This window comes from Rhyacophila brunnea, unplaced genomic scaffold, assembly GCF_057557595.1.
Source record: "Rhyacophila brunnea isolate RB1 unplaced genomic scaffold, BYU_Rbru_1.0 scaffold_17, whole genome shotgun sequence".
NCBI lineage: Eukaryota > Metazoa > Arthropoda > Insecta > Trichoptera > Rhyacophilidae > Rhyacophila > Rhyacophila brunnea.
The window spans coordinates 37,120,215-37,139,383 of NW_028232827.1; the positions used below are offsets into that span (position 1 = coordinate 37,120,215).

The 19,169-nt window shown below is 33.3% G+C and overlaps 1 protein-coding gene across 1 annotated transcript; it reads right to left on the bottom strand.

Moving 5' to 3' along the window:
- Window positions 1-625: 625 nt before the first annotated feature.
- aay (phosphoserine phosphatase) lies at window positions 626-18,843 on the bottom strand. The gene is made up of 6 exons (XM_085944335.1): window positions 18,430-18,843; window positions 18,011-18,211; window positions 16,417-16,551; window positions 6,488-6,633; window positions 1,763-1,924; window positions 626-1,365 (listed from the first exon to the last, which is right to left on the bottom strand). The coding sequence occupies exons 1-6, from the start codon at window positions 18,435-18,437 to the stop codon at window positions 1,262-1,264; spliced, it is 756 nt and encodes a 251-aa protein (XP_085800461.1). The 5' UTR covers window positions 18,438-18,843; the 3' UTR covers window positions 626-1,261.
- Between the last annotated feature and the right edge of the window lie 326 nt (window positions 18,844-19,169).

Here is a 19,169-nt window from a genome sequence, read left to right on the forward strand (position 1 = left end):
GCACAAAACGGCCACAGGGTTGCCCTAAAAGCCGCTGGATTGACGAACCGGTGAAGTTCGGCGGAAATACGTGGCAGCGAACGACACAGGATCGAGAGAGTTGGAAGAAGCTTGGGGAGGCCTTCATCCAGCAGTGGATTGACCCCGGCTGATGATGATGATGATACTCCTTCAAGGTGTGGATATGGTGATGTGTTTTTTAGTTTTTATGTGAGTTATAGTGAATACCTTTCGGTTGATCCTTGCAAAAATATTTGTTGCTTATATTATTATTGTGTGTGAGGTCGTCTCGAGCAAAAATTGTGAATAAATAAACCAATCCACAAGATAGATCTATATCTTCACAATAATAACTGAAAGTGATGAAGGAAAAGGGGAAAAATGAAAACCATCCTTGTAATATAAAATTCATCTATTTGTCATTCTTGGGAAAGTCCAATGATTTTGAGAAAAACAATATCACGCCGTTAATTTCTCCATTGCAGACATTTTTTATTAAAATTAATACTAAATAAAAGGCACATACTAAATTGACAAACAAATATGACCACATATATTTTTGTTTATTATTTTTTACGACAACATTATAATTGGAGGATATCCAATAAATTTAATAAAACGGTTATTATTTAATTTTAAAGGAATAAACACACATCCTTTAGATATATTTATATTTTAGAGCATATTCTCTTCTAAATACACACTAAATATAAAATTTCGAAAAAAAAATGACACGTTTTAGAGTTATTATCATAATCATTTTTGATGGCCCAATTTTTACAATACAAAGATACAATATACTTTAAACTAATTAAAATAAATATTTACATTATAGTGATCATTCTAAATGTATAAACTTATTAAATAAATACAAATAATTATCATAATTTACACCTAATTGAGAAATATTTGGGAAATTATTTCCATATATTCTCTGAAGTGAACTTATTTTAATATCACTGAATCCACAATCAATAAATTTTTGCTTACTAATAAAATAATCAATATCATTATTATAATATCAATAATATATTTTATTTAGCCAAGAGCACAACCAATGTATTTGGCGACATCTAGACAGAATATGTGTAAGATGAAAGATACATAGCTTTATAATTAATTCATAGATGCCATTGTGCACCTTGTCCAATGTGCAAAAATAAACTATCGAAAAATACTAATAAATTGTATAACCATCAAGAAATCCTTTTCAATATGATTTTTATCAAATCATTTATAACTAACTTAGACAATAGTGTATTCATTTAGGCTGTATCGCCAATGCGTCCACGAGTTCTTGAAGGTCGGTGACATACCATTGTGACTTTTTCTTGACTTCTTCTCTGAGTACATTGCCCCCAAAACCTGTAAGAAGGAAACCTTCGTTAGAATTGTTGATGAGGGTTTATATCAACGGGTTTTATTTTTCAGGGCTTGACAAAAATGTAAATAAAAAAAATCATTACAAAGAGCAATATTTACATTATAAATAATTCTCTTTTTTAAATCAATTCCGGTCTACGAGTGAACCAAATAACTAAGACATGGCATCGCCAAGAATCCACATGCCACTCCAGTCTTTCCACTTCTTCATAAATCCTATGATACCTGAACAAAATACATCTTAAAAAAAATCATTAAACGGTACACCAGAAACGGGCAAGGTTTTATTCACTGTAGCATATTGTGCCCAAGTCAGGTTCAATATCGCAACCTCCTGTGGAATGTTACATAGAAAATAATTATGATAGCAATATCTTACCAATGAAACCATCAGCTGGTGGACTGGCCTCAAGATCAGTGGCTCCGTCTCCAATCATCACGATTCTTTGAAAATGATGAAGATCTTTCAAACGGCCGATGACAATACCTTTTCCGCCACTCCTGGAGGTAGGTTGAGTCTCATCGAAGCCGGCATAATCTCCTGAAACAAAAAAAATAGATATATTTTAATGAAGGTTACTATTGCAAACAATAAAACATCGTTTCTGCAATCGGGAAATTTGTTTTGACACAATGTGTAACAGTATTATTATTCAAACTTGAAGCCTGAACACTGTAAGTAAGCACCATCAAAGGATTGGAGGTTTTAGAGGTATGGCTTCATGAAGATATTTAATGGTGTCCAAATCTGATCACATCACGAACGAAGAGGTGTTAAGATGGGCAAATCAAATCTATGGGCAAGATTAGAAAAGTGAAATATTTCTGAAATATTTTCGGCAGGATAAAGGTACGATTAATTACATACGATTAATTACATATTCTTCAGTGTACAATATTATCATTATCACGGTGATTTAAATTGTCCAAAATACTGGTTGATAATAAAAGTTATTTTTATCAAGTCACACCATTTCATTGAAAAACAAAAAATCAACACAATTTTTTTGAGGATAATTATATTACTATCATAAGGTATTAATAAATTCAAACAAATTATCATACAATAATAAAAAAAAATCACATGGCAACACACCGAAATCCAGTTTGCACTGGTGAAACTCTTTTTTAAACTGGTTGAGTGCAAAGTGCAAGCAATATCGAGAATTATTTATAACAAACAAAAGGCTATCTCGTTTTTATGCTCTCGGCCAGACATGTTTATATTTTTATTTAGATTGTGTTCAAAATAAATTCAGATTTCTATAATGAGGTAATTAGGGGAATTATAATGTTATTTACAAGTGAAATTGAGAGTAAATCATAAAATAATTTAATTTATTATTAAGTAAATTTATAGTATTTTTCACTTCATATCATTACTTGAAGGCATTTACGTTATTAGAATTTCTAAACAATAATGGAAGCTTAATGCTATCGATTCCTGCTACAACCATTATCTTATCATGGCAAATACAGAACCACAAAATGTTTTAAGAGTAAATTACAGACTCCAATGGAAAGTTTACTGAATATAATTACTATATAATGTTATCCAATAATAGAGTTAAATGTTGAACATACATAACAGTACAGTACAAAACATAACAATACAGAATATATGATAATATAATAAATGGTTTATTAAAATTTTTTAGCAAGTACAAGTTGACGTTATAACTGTTAGTAATTAAGGCAATTAATATTCCTTGATTTAAAACAAAAAAAAACCGATAGTCAATAATAATGCAATTTGATACGCATTTCACGTAAGATCTATTGGTGCAAATTATAAGATATCCCCAAACTCTTCATTTTACTTTTACACGCCATGTGAGACAATGACAAAAATAGATCTTGAGAATTGGTTGTCAGTAATTCGTGAAAGCATTAAATCCATACATTGAATGATTCAAATGCGGAAAACAACACGTTAATTAGATCCAGTAAAGGGATTTAAACCTATGGCATAAAGCCCATTGACGCAGCGAGTGGGGCGCTCGCGCAAAATTTCTACAAGTGGCGCGTAAATCGTCGAAAATACAACGTAATCAAATACGCCAGCGCACATTGGATTTGACAACGCCTTGTGCCCGCGTGCCGCATGAGTCACCGTTTTTCGCTTCTCAGCGATACGATTTAACGAAAATACAGTGGAGTCCATTCATTGAACACAGCAAGCAAAATCACGCTCCTCGAAGCGTCGTCGATAAGACGGGCGAGAAGCCATTATTAAGAACAGTGTACGCTTTGTTTAGTTATTGCGTGTCCGATTTTTAATTACAAGCCCCGAGAAATAATATAATATTTTTATTGCTTTGTTATGAGAGACGCTGTAATAATAATTATTTTGTGCTTCTTAGGCCCCTTATTACATAGGTGAAGGGTAATGCGCGGCAAGAGGCGTGTGATTATGGTTATGAATATACGCTTCTTACGCCGACTGCGCCCGCTCGTCCGTCTTGATGGGCTTTATGCCTATGACCCATTAAACAAGGGGCAAGCGGCCTAGCCTCGGTTGAAAAGTTCTTGAAAAATAATTATGTGTGCGTTATCATGCACATGTTATAAATCAATATCTAGAAAGTATATCGTCGGTCCCTATTAAAAAAGTCGGATCTGCAAAATGCTATTTTTCAGTACGAGCAATCAAAGATGTTTCATCAAATATCCTTTGTGACCTATTGCTTGCCATAATGAATAAAAATACGGGTTATAGGAACTTTTCTAAACGTTTATAAAAACATCCGTCTGTCCGGTGAACATAGCAGCAACTGTCAGATCCGACGCATCTTGCTCACCCATGCCCAGCCAACAATGTCGGTTGGTAAGAACCGACCTATCTTAAAAGGAAATCGATGAACTGCTGTAAAGGTTATTTAATTTGATCTCCGACTATTTCCCGCACTAAATAATACTCACATAGACTACAAGTGACCGGAGATAAGACAACTAGTTATATCTAAACATGGACCTGTGCAGAAGCACACTTACTTTAGTGTGCATATAGTAGGTGTGTAAACGCTGCGTCTGTGTGTGAAAAGTCTGTTTTACACGATCCAATAATATATATATATAGTTTTACAATGAAAAACTCGAATCTCGATCGGGGTATTACAAAAACCTTTACAAAGACAAGCATGAGAAATTATTGTTTTTAATGTGACTGAATATTGAAAAGTGATGAAAAAACAGTACAATTTGTAATATGATATTGTTAAAGCACCAAGTCAAAAAATCGACAGATAAGACATGATACAAAATTTTTGATTGGTAATTTCTTAATTACACTACACATAAATGGAAAAAAAAATGCTGTGAGCATGATATAAAAATCGAAGATTCTTGCAGGGCAAGTGATTTAGGAATAGACACACATGGAAAACTTGATAATAAATATTGGTGCGGAGTCGAATGACAGCGATGACTATTAAACAGAACAGTGAATCAGATGAGATGTCATAGTAATGCGCGATTTATATTGTAAGTAATTTAATAATTCATATTGAAAGTAATTTTAACAATTTGCTACGTGTCATACGGGCTTCCGTTTTCGCAACTGACCGAAAACATGCGAACCCACCCGAACTTAAAAAATGTCATGCTTATGTTGTCTGGTTATAGTGTATTAATAGCCAAACATAGTTTAATGATATTCTAGAGAAGATTGGGAGATTGAAGTAGAACTGGGTACATAACATTTTAAGGACGACAAGTAGATAAACAACATTAAATAAACAAATTCATGATTTAGGATGAAGTCAGTACCTATGTACTGCCGGTTTGTGTGAAATCGAGTAGGGATTGGTGGGCATATTGACATTCACCATTTGTACATTTCACCTGTCTGTGTGGACTAGGCTTAACGTTACACCAACAATGTGCTAAACAGAGGCAAACATGGTGATTATTTATTGTCGGCCTTCTTGTTTAAACAGACTGTAGCGGTCATGAACCGGTTTAAACTGGATATCTGTAAAATAAGCAATTGAACTGAAGCGGTTCGATCCGGCCAAGTGACATATATAGAATTGGTTGATTGATTGCAGAGGAAATAAACAAATAATTTTAGGTAGAATTTACGAGTAATAATAACAATTAAATTACCAAATGAAGAAATACTAGAAAATCTACTAAAAAATTATGTCGAGAATTGAAGAGAATTTTTTATAATCTTGAATAATTTAACAAAATATGAATAAACAACAAGCGGCCACCAGGTTTCTCTATCCGCTTTCAAATATTTTGGTTCAAAATCTGTTACATTTGTTTTCCAATCTCTCAAATATATATCCCGGGGAGATTTTGTATGACAGAGACGACAAAAAAAACAACTTCCCTGTAACTTAATACAATGTCAACAGAAAAAAATCAGCTTAATATACAGTCAAACTTGGTTATTACGATCACGGAAATAACGAGATCTCGGATGTAATGAGGAAACATTAGTTGACAATTTAGTTTATGATTATCTCCATACATTTATTCACTTTTATAACGAGCTACTTCTCGGGTATACCGAGCAAAACTGTTAATGTGTCGATCGTTTAAAAACAACATTTTCGATCCTAAGCAATAAAATCCTACCGGGCAGTTAACTAGACTGATACCGGTGGCATCGGATTACGTTTATGTCACTAGTTAAGTGTTTAAGTACTTACCTAATTGGTGTTTTCGCTGACAACGTTGAAAAAGTATCCACGCATATGGTTGAAATTGCATGTAAAAAATCCAAGCTTTGTGAAGTCAGTAGGTACGGCGCCGGCGTCTCAGCACTTCATTACAATAAACAACTTCTTTTGTAGTTTATGAATGCCATGCTTGTTTTGGGGATTTTTACAATGGTTTTCAGATTTTCTATGCTTAAATAGAACGTGGCGCGAAAAATGTTATATAACGATATAATGAGTAATGCTTATAATGAGCAAATTCAGTCGGTCCCATCTTACTCGTAAAAACCAAGTTCGACTGTATTATAAAAATTTCCAATTACCAGAAAATAAAAGTAGAAGCATCTACACTCTACAGGCTAATGATAGGAAAATAGTAAAAAATCTATGCATTCACGCCAGATAAAAAATAATATATCAATATAAAAGCTTACCGTCGGAGAAAAATTTGAGTTTATTCGCGAAAACGTTTTCTAATGGGACTCCAATCTGCTCGGCCACCGGTCCGATGAGACATCTGAAGCCTCCAGATACCAGGTACACGGGAACTCCTCGGCTTTGCAAGACATCCACCAGGTGTCTGTAAAGAAAAATGTAGGGAATTTACTACTTTGTAATGATAAATACATGCAAAATATATTAAAACTAAATTGAATACATTATTAATTTCTCAATGGCAACAATTTGTTGTTTATGACAAATAGAAGTGACTATACAAATTGTAAGCGAAATAACTGCATTTTAATTAGAATGTAAATTGTTAGAGGCGGCGCATGATAATGTTATTCCGTTTTATTGACCTGATAATGGAAGATTTACATACAAAACAAAAACAACTACGTCACTAATGTTTGCCGTAGTGATTTATAATTTTCAAAGAATCGGTCAATCGAGTCATTTCCATAGTTTGACCTGTATAAAAAATTTACAAAATATATCACATTCAAGCTAAATTCAGACCTTTCACTTCATAACATTGTTAACATTGAAGGGACCATAATAATATGATATACTATGTCTGGGAGATGTTTTAGTTTAAATATAATTCACATTAATTCACAATAATAATTGATTAACTGCACTAGAATCTTCATAAAGACTACATCATTGGCGAAGGGTGGAGGTAGGCTGTTAAGATCCACCATAAATAGTGCATATTTAACTTTGTTAGTCATACATATTCGTTTTCATTGAAATAAGACTACAATTTACAGGTGGAGTTGGTTAGTTTTTAAAATTCAATTAAACCTTGAAAAACAGTCAAAAAATACTCGCCTATGTATAATTAAATCAAATAAATCATACATAACTTTGGATGTTTTATAGATAGAATAATATTTTTTTATCTATTATAGTTTGGTTTAGGCAGGGCTCAATGAATTAAAAAAAATTAATCAACAGTATGTGTAATATGTATTCTTAATCCAACGAAAACAAATAAGTATAAGTATGAATGAAAAAGTGTGCACAATTTTGTCGTATCGCCCAAAATACACCAAAACTATTATGTTTTGGTTTCGGCATGGATTAATTGATTTTTCATAACTAACCAACACCATCTGTAGATTGTAGTTTTATTTCAATGAAAACAAATACATTTGACTAACAAAGTTTAATGTGTACTATTTATGTTGGATTTGAACATCCTCCCTCCACCCTTCGCTACTGCTGTACATACGACAGTATTGTATCTTTCTTTCAAATATGTTTTAGATATGCCTATAGATATGACAGAGACATTACTAAAATCTCTATGGCTAGTACATTTCACAGAGTTGATGTGTATTTGACACGTAGGTGAGTACATGCTTTACAACTCGCATGGTTTTAGTTCGCTGAGATAGTAAACGAAAACTGTACCGCCTTAATATACTAAAGTAACGTAAATAAAGTGTGATTTTCTTCTTAATTCCCTGTGATTTATCATGTCTGTTCGCGACACGACCAAGGTATATGTAACTGTCGACTGAATCAAGCTTGTAAATGGTGATGTCCAATTAGTGTCATATACGGTCTTATGTATTAATAGACTATGCTTCCTGCGTTGTGAATGCCTTTTTCCGTACTGATTCTGACATACGTATATAATAAAAATATAATATATCATTGGACACATCAGGTGTTTTATAATATAATTATAACGTACCAATACAGCATTTGAATTTGAGGCTATTGATCATGGTGTAAATTTCCATAACCTGTTTAGTAACATGTGCTTTGATTTCAGAAACGGTCAGCATGAACATGTGGAGGCTGTGTGACTCATTTTATATAACATAAAAACTTACCTAATAATACGTTTTCTAATAGTATTTAAAACTTCTCAAAATGTGGGACAATGGAAGATAATTTGTGGATACGATTTTTTTTCAAATTAAGATAACTACTTACAAAATCCTACATTAATTGAAGTGTCGTAGATTGAATGAATGAAAGTTGAGCAACAACCGTCACGTGATGTAATTCAAAACTTTATAAGTATACCAAATTTTATTCTATTAACACTCCCGTTACTGTAATCTCACCTTAGGTTACCTAGCACATTAAACTCTAAATATTTCAGTTAATATGCATTTCGTCATTTTCATATTTCCTCTATTTCTAGAATCGTCAATATTACATTTAATTAAGATGTCATAATTTTCAAAATTGATAGCATTATCCAGTAAATAACATATAATTAACAGATATATCTTAGACTTCATTTACCTGTCATAAAATTATAAATGCACATTGCAAACAGAGCATCGCATTCCATTACGAACAAAAGAGATAGATCTAAAAGAATATGCGACAAAGAGAGACATATTCAATTGTGAGAAAGAGATATATGAAAGTAAGGCATGAAGTTAGTATTTTTTTTTTTTTTTTAGAATTATTAATATCCATGTCCTTGCTTTTTCGTACAAGGTGGTTGTTAGTAATTTTGAACAATCACAAACACCCAGGCTTTGAGAAAAACACATAAATGTTTTTGTCATGACCGGGAATCGAACCCAGGAACTCTCCGGTGGAAGGCGAGCGCCTTACCAACTGCACCACGAGAGCCGCCATGAAGTTAGTATTATGACTTGTAGGCAGTAAGAATCTATAGAAATACTCGTATGATTTCAATTAGGTTTTGAGGTCTTTTTGATCATTTCATGGATAAAACCAATAGTAAATAATGACGATGAAACCTTATTAGACTCTATGTTGCCAAAAAAGGGATTTCCATTTTATCTACCATAATATTGTCAATTTTGTACGGTAACCCAAGGTGATATCACCAGAATGGACGGAATCTATTATCTTCGTAAAAGGAAGGTTAATAAAAGAGAGTTACTTACACTAATAATATTATTAATGTGTATTAAAAATATATCTTTTGATAATTCATGGATAAGAAATATTATAATACTGATCCACGATGGCCGCGGGGCTTAAGCGTTGTGGGACCCAGGTTCGAATCCTGGGTCTGGCAAGTACACATATTGTTTTTCAATTCGTGTATGGGTCAGAGTATGGACCTAATATGTTGAGCAAGTGGCTGACATCCATTTCTTGTAAAAACAAAATATACAAACCTCCACTCTGTGGAGACCCATATTAGGATAGGACATGGTCAAAAAAAAAAAATATTGAGACTAATATAATTTTTTGAGAACCATAGATAATCTAATGGCAAAAAATTCAACAGCAATTTGTTGCCGTGTTGTCTGCAAACTACAAATTATAACATGTCGTGATGAATCTCGTGAGAGACAGGTGAACACTTTGAGCACTGCTCGTGTAGAAAGTGAGACAAACCGGTTTCTCAAGGCTCGGTAATCATTCAGAATTTTTGGATACAATAAAAAAACATACAATAATTATATATTATGAATGGCGATGGCAATGCCACGGATAAAGAAATGAATTAATTTTACCTTTTAAAATTGTTTTTTTTTTAAACAATTACAATTTATTAATTTATTATTACTTCAACAAAAAATTGCTTCCAAGACAATAATTTCAAACAATTTTGTTATTAAAAAAGAATAAAGTAAAATTAACTATAATAACTGGTCATGGAATTAGGTATAATATAAAATGTAAAAAAAATTACTAAAACAAAACATAATTAAATTATGTTTTATTTCTTGTCAACAAGTTTCAAAAATATTTGTCCCAAGCGGGACTTGAACTTGCATCCGTCGGATTTCTGCTATCTGTGATGAAAACCGTGGTGATTTATTTGATAACACTTCATAAAAATCAGAAGCACTGGGCGGGAATAATCTATAGACCTTTCGATTAACAAGTAACCAACGCTGCTAATTGCACTAGCACGGTCATTGGGTGAGCGACAATTTTTATGTATATAGTTACATTGAAGAAAACTATTATTGTACACGCAAACCAATAAATTATCAATTTTTAAAAATATTAGTTTGTGTTAGTATTAATAGATGTCAATATAAAATTGTTATTTTTGAACTTAATATCGTATTCAGGTCTTTTGAAAAATATAAATTTTCTTTTTAATGACAAAACCAATTACATTAAAACACTATTTATATATCGTCACCTCAATACCACCCAAAATTATAAAACTTGATGGGAACTGTATTATTTTTTATGTTTGAAAATATTAGATACGAGGGTGGGTCAATAATTCCTTAGAAAAAAGCATTAAAACAGTTTTTATTTTTGTATTTTTTTTTTATTTCTCAACATAATCTCCTTGGAGCTCAATACACTTGGTTAGATGTTTTTCAATTTTTTTTAAACCGTCAGAAAAATAAGTTTTCGGAAGGTCCTCAAAATAAGCATTTGTCCGATCGATGACTTCTTCATTTGAAAAAAAACGTTGTCCACTTAGCCATTTTTTAAGTTTGGGAAAAGGAAAAAGTCACTGGGGGCTAAATCTGGCGAATACGGTGGGTGGTCGACCAATTCGAACTTCAATTCTTCAATTTTAGCCATTGATCGTAAACATGTGTGAACACGGGCATTGTCCTGATGAAAGAGGATTTTTTTCCTGTTTAAATGAGGCCGTTTTTCTTCAATTTTGTTTTTTAGCTGGTCCAATAAAAATGCATAATAATCCCCTGTTATTGCTTTTCCTTTTTCCAAATAGTCAACGAAAATAATTCCACGTGCATCCCAAAATACAGTAGCCATAACCTTACCAGCTGATTTTACGGTTTTCGCCTTCTTTGGACATGGTTCGCCTTTCGCAATCCACTGCTTTGACTGTTCTTTCGTCTCGGGAGTATAGTGGTGTATCCATGTTTCATCTACAGTCACAAAGCGACGAAAAAATTCATCCGGATTGCGTTGCATGAGCGACAACAGGGCTTTAGAGGCCACCACCCTATTGCGTTTATTGTCGACTGTGAGCAAACGCGGCACCCATCTTGCAGAAACTTTTTTCATGCCCAATTTGTCATGTAAAATAGAAATGACGCTACCTTTTGAGATCCCTGTAACCTCAATTATCTCACTCAACTTTAATCTTCGATCACTTAACACCATATCGTGGATTTTGTTGATCATTTCTGGTGTAGTCACCTCTACAGGACGTCATGAGCGTGGTTCATTCTTTGTTGATGTACGACCACGTTTAAATTCATTTAACCAGTTATAAATAGTTGCAAGTGAAGGAGCAGATATGCCGTGAACTAAATCCAACTCATTTTTTATTTCCTTTGCTGTTAACCCTTTTATATTAAAATGTTTAATAACAGCTCTAAACTCAATTTTCTCCATTTTTGTAAACAAGCAATTTTTTTTTTAAATGTACGAAAATAAAAAACAACAACCCGACCAATCTGATTGAAACTTCGCAGCATACTGAATCGGTAGTGCCGCTGCATGAAAACAAACCGCTTACAGTACTAGTCGCGCCACCTGTCGGCTTTTCTAAGGACTTATTGACCCACCCTCGTACCTTTAAAACCATAAATGCTTTAAATAAATAAAATAATATATTTACAATATGTTTTTATACAATTGAACTTTACTTAATTGTTCCCAATTAGACGAGCACAATTTTCCATTTTTATTTTAAATAATAATTATAGCCTAGATTTATGTTAATCAAGTAAAGTTTAAATTTAATTTTCCCAACAATGACCAAACCAGGTGACAATATGCAATTTACCATGGTATAATTTATATGTCCGAGAATGAAGAGCAAAACAAAAAGTTTTACTTCTGTCGCACATGCCCATGCTCACTACAGACAATATTTTTTTTCTAATGTGTGTGGTATTCCAAATGTAATTCATTTATCTCACGAAATCGCATCCTTACCCCACGGATCGCATGCGCGGAGCAATTCGAAGTTATTTCTCCTTAGAATTTTGCTACTGCTCAAAATATTTAGCAGAGTGGGGGTCTGCATTCGTAAAAAACAACCAATATATGAAGCAAAATAATTATTTAAAAAAAAGTCAAAAATAAATAAAAATCTAAGTTTAGAGGACATTTCGATGAAGGCCTTTCGATAATACATCAAATTGGAGCAAAATTAAATCAGCACTAAGACTAGGTATCATAATTATGATAAAAAAATCATCTAACTAACCGACTATAATATACATAATGACTTGATATCAAGTTAACACAACGTGGTTTTATATAATGACTTTAATCATCATCATTAATCATGACCGAAGGCCAGAAAGGCATAAACTAGTATCGTTCAATAACATTCCTAATCATTCAGCTAAGTATACCAAATTATATTTTGATAATTGAATATATAAATAAGTCCGGCTATTACGTAATAAATTAACATACGATTGTATTTACTTTTAGTCTGAATACAAGACAACACTGTTCTGGTGACTTACTCTAAATGTAAAATAGCATACATACATAGTTAGATGTAATTTGTAAACCAAACCATAAAAGATAAAAATATTCTTCTATCTATAAAACGTCCAAAACTATGCATGGTTTAATGGCATAATTTTAGATATTTTATATATAACTATTTTTGACTATTATCTATTATGGCTTGGTACAAGGTTTAATTAAAGGCTCATTTAGACGAGTCACTGTGGATGATCATCCGCAGTGAATTGAATGCAGGCGTTCATTCTTTGTTTACACGTGTCACTGAAAGTGAAATACACCATTCATCCAAAATGGTGTGAAGTGAAATTCCACTGCAGGTTGGAATTCAAACAATTTGTTATTGTTTGTTATATGAATTCAGACATTTCATCGACAGTAAGAGGAATAAGAAAAAGAGTCATTGGTGAATAAAACCATAGACTAAAATATACATGGGTTATGTGACGTAATATCTTGGGGAATATGATGACAGTACTCAGGGGCTCAGGACTTTTGGAATCATCCGATGATCTGTTGATCACTTTTGATGATTCGCTGATGAATGTGCGTTTACACAGGCCACTGGGGATGATTCCTCCGCGATGATCGTCAAAAGTGAATCATGTAAACGGGACTTAATTTTTAAAAACTAACCAACACAATCTGATTATTATAGTCTTAGTTCAATGAAAACAAATACGTTTGACTGACGAACTATTTATGTCGGATATTAATAGTAATATCTACACAAACTCAAGCGTTAAATTTTGGTACTCATATTTGAAATAGCTCACCTTGACGTGTCCAGAAATAATTTAATTACGATCAGTTATTAATGACAAGCGTAGCCGGCAAACCCCAATTGTTCAATTTAGTAACGCAGTTCTAGGACCAAGAGAAATAGAATCCGGTTGGAGAGTCTTTCGTCCAGCAATGGATTGATATCTTTTAAATATTTTGGGGTACCTAATATTAGGTCACTTAAATTGTTCTCGATCGGGCTAACCTTCTACCAACAGCAAGTACACTCCAAATCTTAGAAACAGTGGACGAGTTTGTATATCTTGGATCGACCATTAGTGGAAAGGGCGAATGCGAAGCGGAAATAAGAAGGCGCACACAGATTGCAAAAAATGCGATGACACGTCTTACCACTAAGTATATGGAAGGATCGGGAAATTTCGATTGCCACAAAAATGATGCTTGTGCAAAGACGCATTCTGCAGTTTATTGAACATATTGTCCGGCGACCAGACAAGTTGGAGAGACTGGTGGTTTTGGGCGACCAAGTGAAAGAGTTGACTGGGGGCACCATTCATTCTGCCCTGAGAGAAGCGGAAGAAGGATGGAAAGTCTTGGTAGCTCAAAGGATGGCAAAATTTAAAAGTGGTCACGATCCTCAGCCATGAGAGTACGACTAAGAAGAAGAAATTGACATAATTTTTTCGGTTATTTGTTACTTTTCTGAGGATGGTTTTATTTTTCAGATATTTATTTCGTTGTAAAAATGAAACATTTAATTTTTCAATAACATGACCCTATAGATTGGTCAAATGGTATACCGTTCACTGTACATGACAATGGTTAATATTTCCGTCTCATTTGATTGAACGGGATGCCATTCGTTAACAAATAAATCTTGAACCCTGACCTGCACATTGTGTCGTAATAAAAAAAAACTGGTGCAGTCATAGCGTACAGTGTACACTATCTCACTCTATCATGCCATCAACATTTGTGTAAACAAATTAATAAATCAAATTTTAGCTCGCCTGTGGAATTATTTACAAAGCTTCGCATGCTCCGGATTCGTGAACACGTGCTCACGTTTATCAGTTGCCTGGCAGTTATTTGCTGAATAATTAATTGTTTACACCTTGTAATTATACTGAATTTCATGAACATACTGCGTGCACAAAGAATCACTTCAACAGACAACAAAGTATACATTTAACGGCATATTCAAATGCAAGGTAATTTAAAATATATTTGCATAACTCAATGTATAACACAAGAATTAAATACAATGAAGTAAAAAGCGACTATGTAGGTGCCTAAGTTCTCTACTCCCAATAGTGATTAATATGTTTTACGCATTGCCTAATGTCACATATTATAATACGACTATCAGCGTCCAGCTTAGCTCTTTTTTTTGCCAGATCTAGCATTTTTAATAGGCATCCATTTTGCAAAATATGCAACTAGCATTCAATATAGACTTCTTCGATACTGCAAACAACTTTAAATTTTTCATAAACAAGCTAGAATATTACGTCAGCTATTCTAACATATCACTTTACACTCAAAAAGAGATAAATATGTTAAATATGTATATCACATTTATCACTTTATGTATTCAGGCAGATAATTATTACAAGAAGTTAACTGTAAAAGTCCCATCTGTTAACACCTCCTCTATTGGCAGTGTTAACTTTTAGAGTGACAATAGAGTAAATCTACGTCATGGGTCATGGCCGCCACCTCTATTTGTAGTTCCCCGCGAGCTGTCAAATATTGAGTGGCGAGTAGTAACGTATTTTTTTAAAATACATACTGCAATGACATGACCATTGATATACTACTGGATGAATCATATGCTTCTTAAAATGACGCTCGATTTTCAGCGAGTCGGCCTTTGTTAAAACTTACTGGGTAAGCCCGGTCTAGCTTGCATCTTACTCTAACTAATAGTCAGCGCATGACGACTTGCTCTGTCTGTTTTGCGTTGCAGTCACCCTTAGGTTCACTATTCCAAGAACGCAAATTTAGTTTTACAGCCAGGGCAATACGGGTGAAATTCGGGAATCCATGTTAACGGTCTTAACGCATTATACCTACAAGGAAATATTATAAGACGATATTCGTTTGTGGTACATTTTTAAAATGACACTTGTATGGGAACTGCTCATCTAGTAGTATATCAATGGACATGACTAGTAAAATTGTAGGTTATGTTGATATGTTCATATGCTTGAACTTACATAGACGATTTATAATTACTCTGGTCTGACTCGTATCTTAGTCATATGCAATGAAGACAACATGCTAAAGGTAAATAAATGACAAGGTGATCTTCGCTGCAATGTTTTAGAGAATAGTCAAACAATTCTGGACACTATTTTTTGAAACCTATCTAGATTGCTAGTTAGTGTAGCTTAATTTCTTACTATTGTTGTTTTAATTCGATAAAACGGATTTTTTTTTTGTAGTACTTATTCCACTTTTAATCAATAGATTAGGACCGGTTTCGTCCGCCTCAGAGGGACATTTTCAACTCAGTTGAAAGTTTTCAGTTCGGTTGAAAATGTCCCTCTGAGGCGGACGAAACCGGTCCTAATCTATTGATTAAAAGTGGAATAAGTACTACAAAAAAAAAATGCGTTTTATTAAATTAAAACAACAATACAATGCAGTTCCACCATGAATTGACAGTTAACAAAATAAAAGAAATTAATTTCTTACCCTATCTGGCATACTAGCAACTACCTACGTTATATTTAGAAACGTGCTTTCAAGATTCATAGTTTTGTTTATCTAATAGTAAGTAAAAACTCACTTGATTCCGGGTGTGAGACTTGACGGATGATATTTGATGAAGTCTTTGATCTGCTGTAGGCTGGGGTTGATTATGTCGAGTCGAAGCTTCAGGGCTTCTTGGAATGTCATGGATCCTTTCATCGCTTCTTTGGTTCTAAACAAGTAATAACAATCATCATATTTCACACTAAAAATTACATGGTATTGATTATTTAATTTGTGACTGCCTAAGCACTAGTAAAAAGGTTATTGAATAATTTTGTGTGTGAACAATTTACAATTAACAAAACAAACTGCACCCATGTGTGCTATAACATATTATCTAAACTTATTCGTGTTGATAAAATAAGAATGTATCATTGATAGAAAAGAAAAACAAATGAGATAAAAAGAAACTACCTAATAGGTTTTAAAAAATTCCACTGATTACTTTTACAAATGTTATGTAGAAGGTAGACGTTGTTACAGAATGTTTATTTTTGAGCTAGTGCCTATGTAAAAGTTTATCAAAGAACATTTTATTTCAATATTGACAGGTACAAAATAAAGATATTTTTAGTTGGATTTATTCTATGGAAAAACTCCCTGTATTATCTCATGTTTGTATAGTATTAAAGCGCCTGTACACGTGCATGGAATTACTGTCCGCAATAGTGCTTATTTTAAACTATCATGAAAATAGCTGTTTACACGTAAAAGTGCTGACTGTCTCTCCAATCATCATTCTTCAAGCGAGACGCGAGGTTGTCATCTATACTACTATCTGACAGGTCGTATTGAAAATCGGTTAAGCTCAAAATGAGTAGTTAATTTTTTTACCGGCATGTTCGCCTCTATCGCTATACTGCGCAGGCGCAGATCGAAAATAATCTTACTTGCGCGTAATAAATCATCACAATTCGGAAACTTCCAAACTTGTTTGATTTACGCACGCAATCTTGCCAATTGCAGGATAATACATGTTTCCCCATACATTTTCTTACTGTGCACAGTACATCCATGCACATGTAAACGGAGTATAATACATAGGTACCTACCTAGCACAATTTTTATCTTTGCCCAAAGATTAATAAATTAATTAATACCTAGAAAATTATTTTTTTTACATTTTATCAGCACACAGAGACAGGTTTTTGTTAAGTATACCAAACTCAGACAAAGTGCATGAAATAGATAAGATTTGTTTTTTTTATTATTTCATACAGAAAAATATATTTAGTTTTCCATCGTCTTCAAAATAAATAATTATTTTGTATCGGTAGATGACTGACCTATTTTATACTGTGATTTGAGTAAACTTTAAAATAAAAACCAGTTTTGATAAAATTGAACGGGTTAGGTAAATTTATTACCTATAAATATTTACATTTCTAATAAGAGTATATTGATACCAATTCCTAACTTTACTAGACTACATGTTATGCAATTTGTCTATGGGTAACTAAATTAACTAGGTATCTATTGGAAAAATAATAATATGTTGGAGAGATTTGCTATGTTGCATCAAAATAGAAACATATTGAAATTATTATGTATTGATCGATTATGTAAAACTCGAATGTTTGTAATAAAATGTTATTGATATTATGCAACTAATTGGTTTTTTTACTCACAATTTGGATACTTCATCTCCTTTTCCGCAGAACTTGGCCAATTCGTCGATGCCTTCCTCTTTGATGACCGTGGAATCGACATCGAAGCACACGGCATCAGCCTGCCTCCAGATCTCTCGAATGTTGGACTCCGAAGACATGACGCTGATCGATACGAGACCCAAAGTCTTCAGAGTGGTGTATTGGAGATTATGCTTCAGACTGATTTGAACAAAAAACAAAAGAATTCGAAACATGAACACGATGTTGCAATTATTGAGAAAACACAGATTAATCTCAGCGATATAGGTAGGTAATAGATAATTAATTGGTTATCGTGAAGATAAAAAAATACCTATGATAATAATAAAAAAATTGAGTAAGTATTATTTCTGTCCGAAGTTTAATTTGATGAAAGAAAAAAAATAGGTCACACTCACCAATTCATCTTGGCGTTTGAAGATAATAATTCAAGGAATAAAGCTAAATTTTAAACGTGTTTTAAAATGTGTACACTTTATAAACAAAGAAAGCTTGAAACTGATATCGCGTGAGGACCGCGGAATGCTGTCTGTCGAGCGTCCTCCGAGAAAATGTACCCCGATTATGGGCAACCCGCATTTTATTGTAGACGCACAGGAACTAAAAACCGTCTCACTGGCCATTATTAAAACTTCTTTACACACAAAAAATGCACAGTTACACGGGTTATGTCACAGTAATTTATTTAAACTTATTTAAAATCGTAAAACGTTTAAATTGAGAGATTCCCGCGCGATAAACCACCTTACGGTGTGAATAAACGTTTATCTGTGAGCTACGTACTTTAATGACAGTAGTGACGTTTGAATTTGAGTACACGAGTCCATGTGCTCGAATGCGCTTTGTCAGCTGTGCGACCATACGGACATCGCATACTGAGACAAGCTAATAAACTAGCGTTGTCTCTTTCCCACTGATTGTTGCTCGAATCAGAATATTTTGGTTCTCGTGTTGTTTTGAGATAGGAATAACAGTGTCATTATTGTTTTTGTCTAAGAGAAAAACACGATAGCCTCGTCAAAATAACACATACCTACCTATTATCCATACTTATTAATTAATTTTAAAACCGATTATTTTGTTTTTCTTTACTTCTCGACATATTGACAAGAAGACGATGCACGTAATTCTTATGTAC

Bases quoted from the DNA above. Each gene is read 5' to 3' on its own strand.
- aay (XM_085944335.1), bottom strand. The intron at 16,552-18,010 runs GTGAGTAAAAAA...TTACTTGTTTAG, and splicing joins GGAGATGAAGTATCCAAATT to AACCAAAGAAGCGATGAAAG. The intron at 1,366-1,762 runs GTAAGATATTGC...TCCTTCTTACAG, and splicing joins ACCAGCTGATGGTTTCATTG to GTTTTGGGGGCAATGTACTC.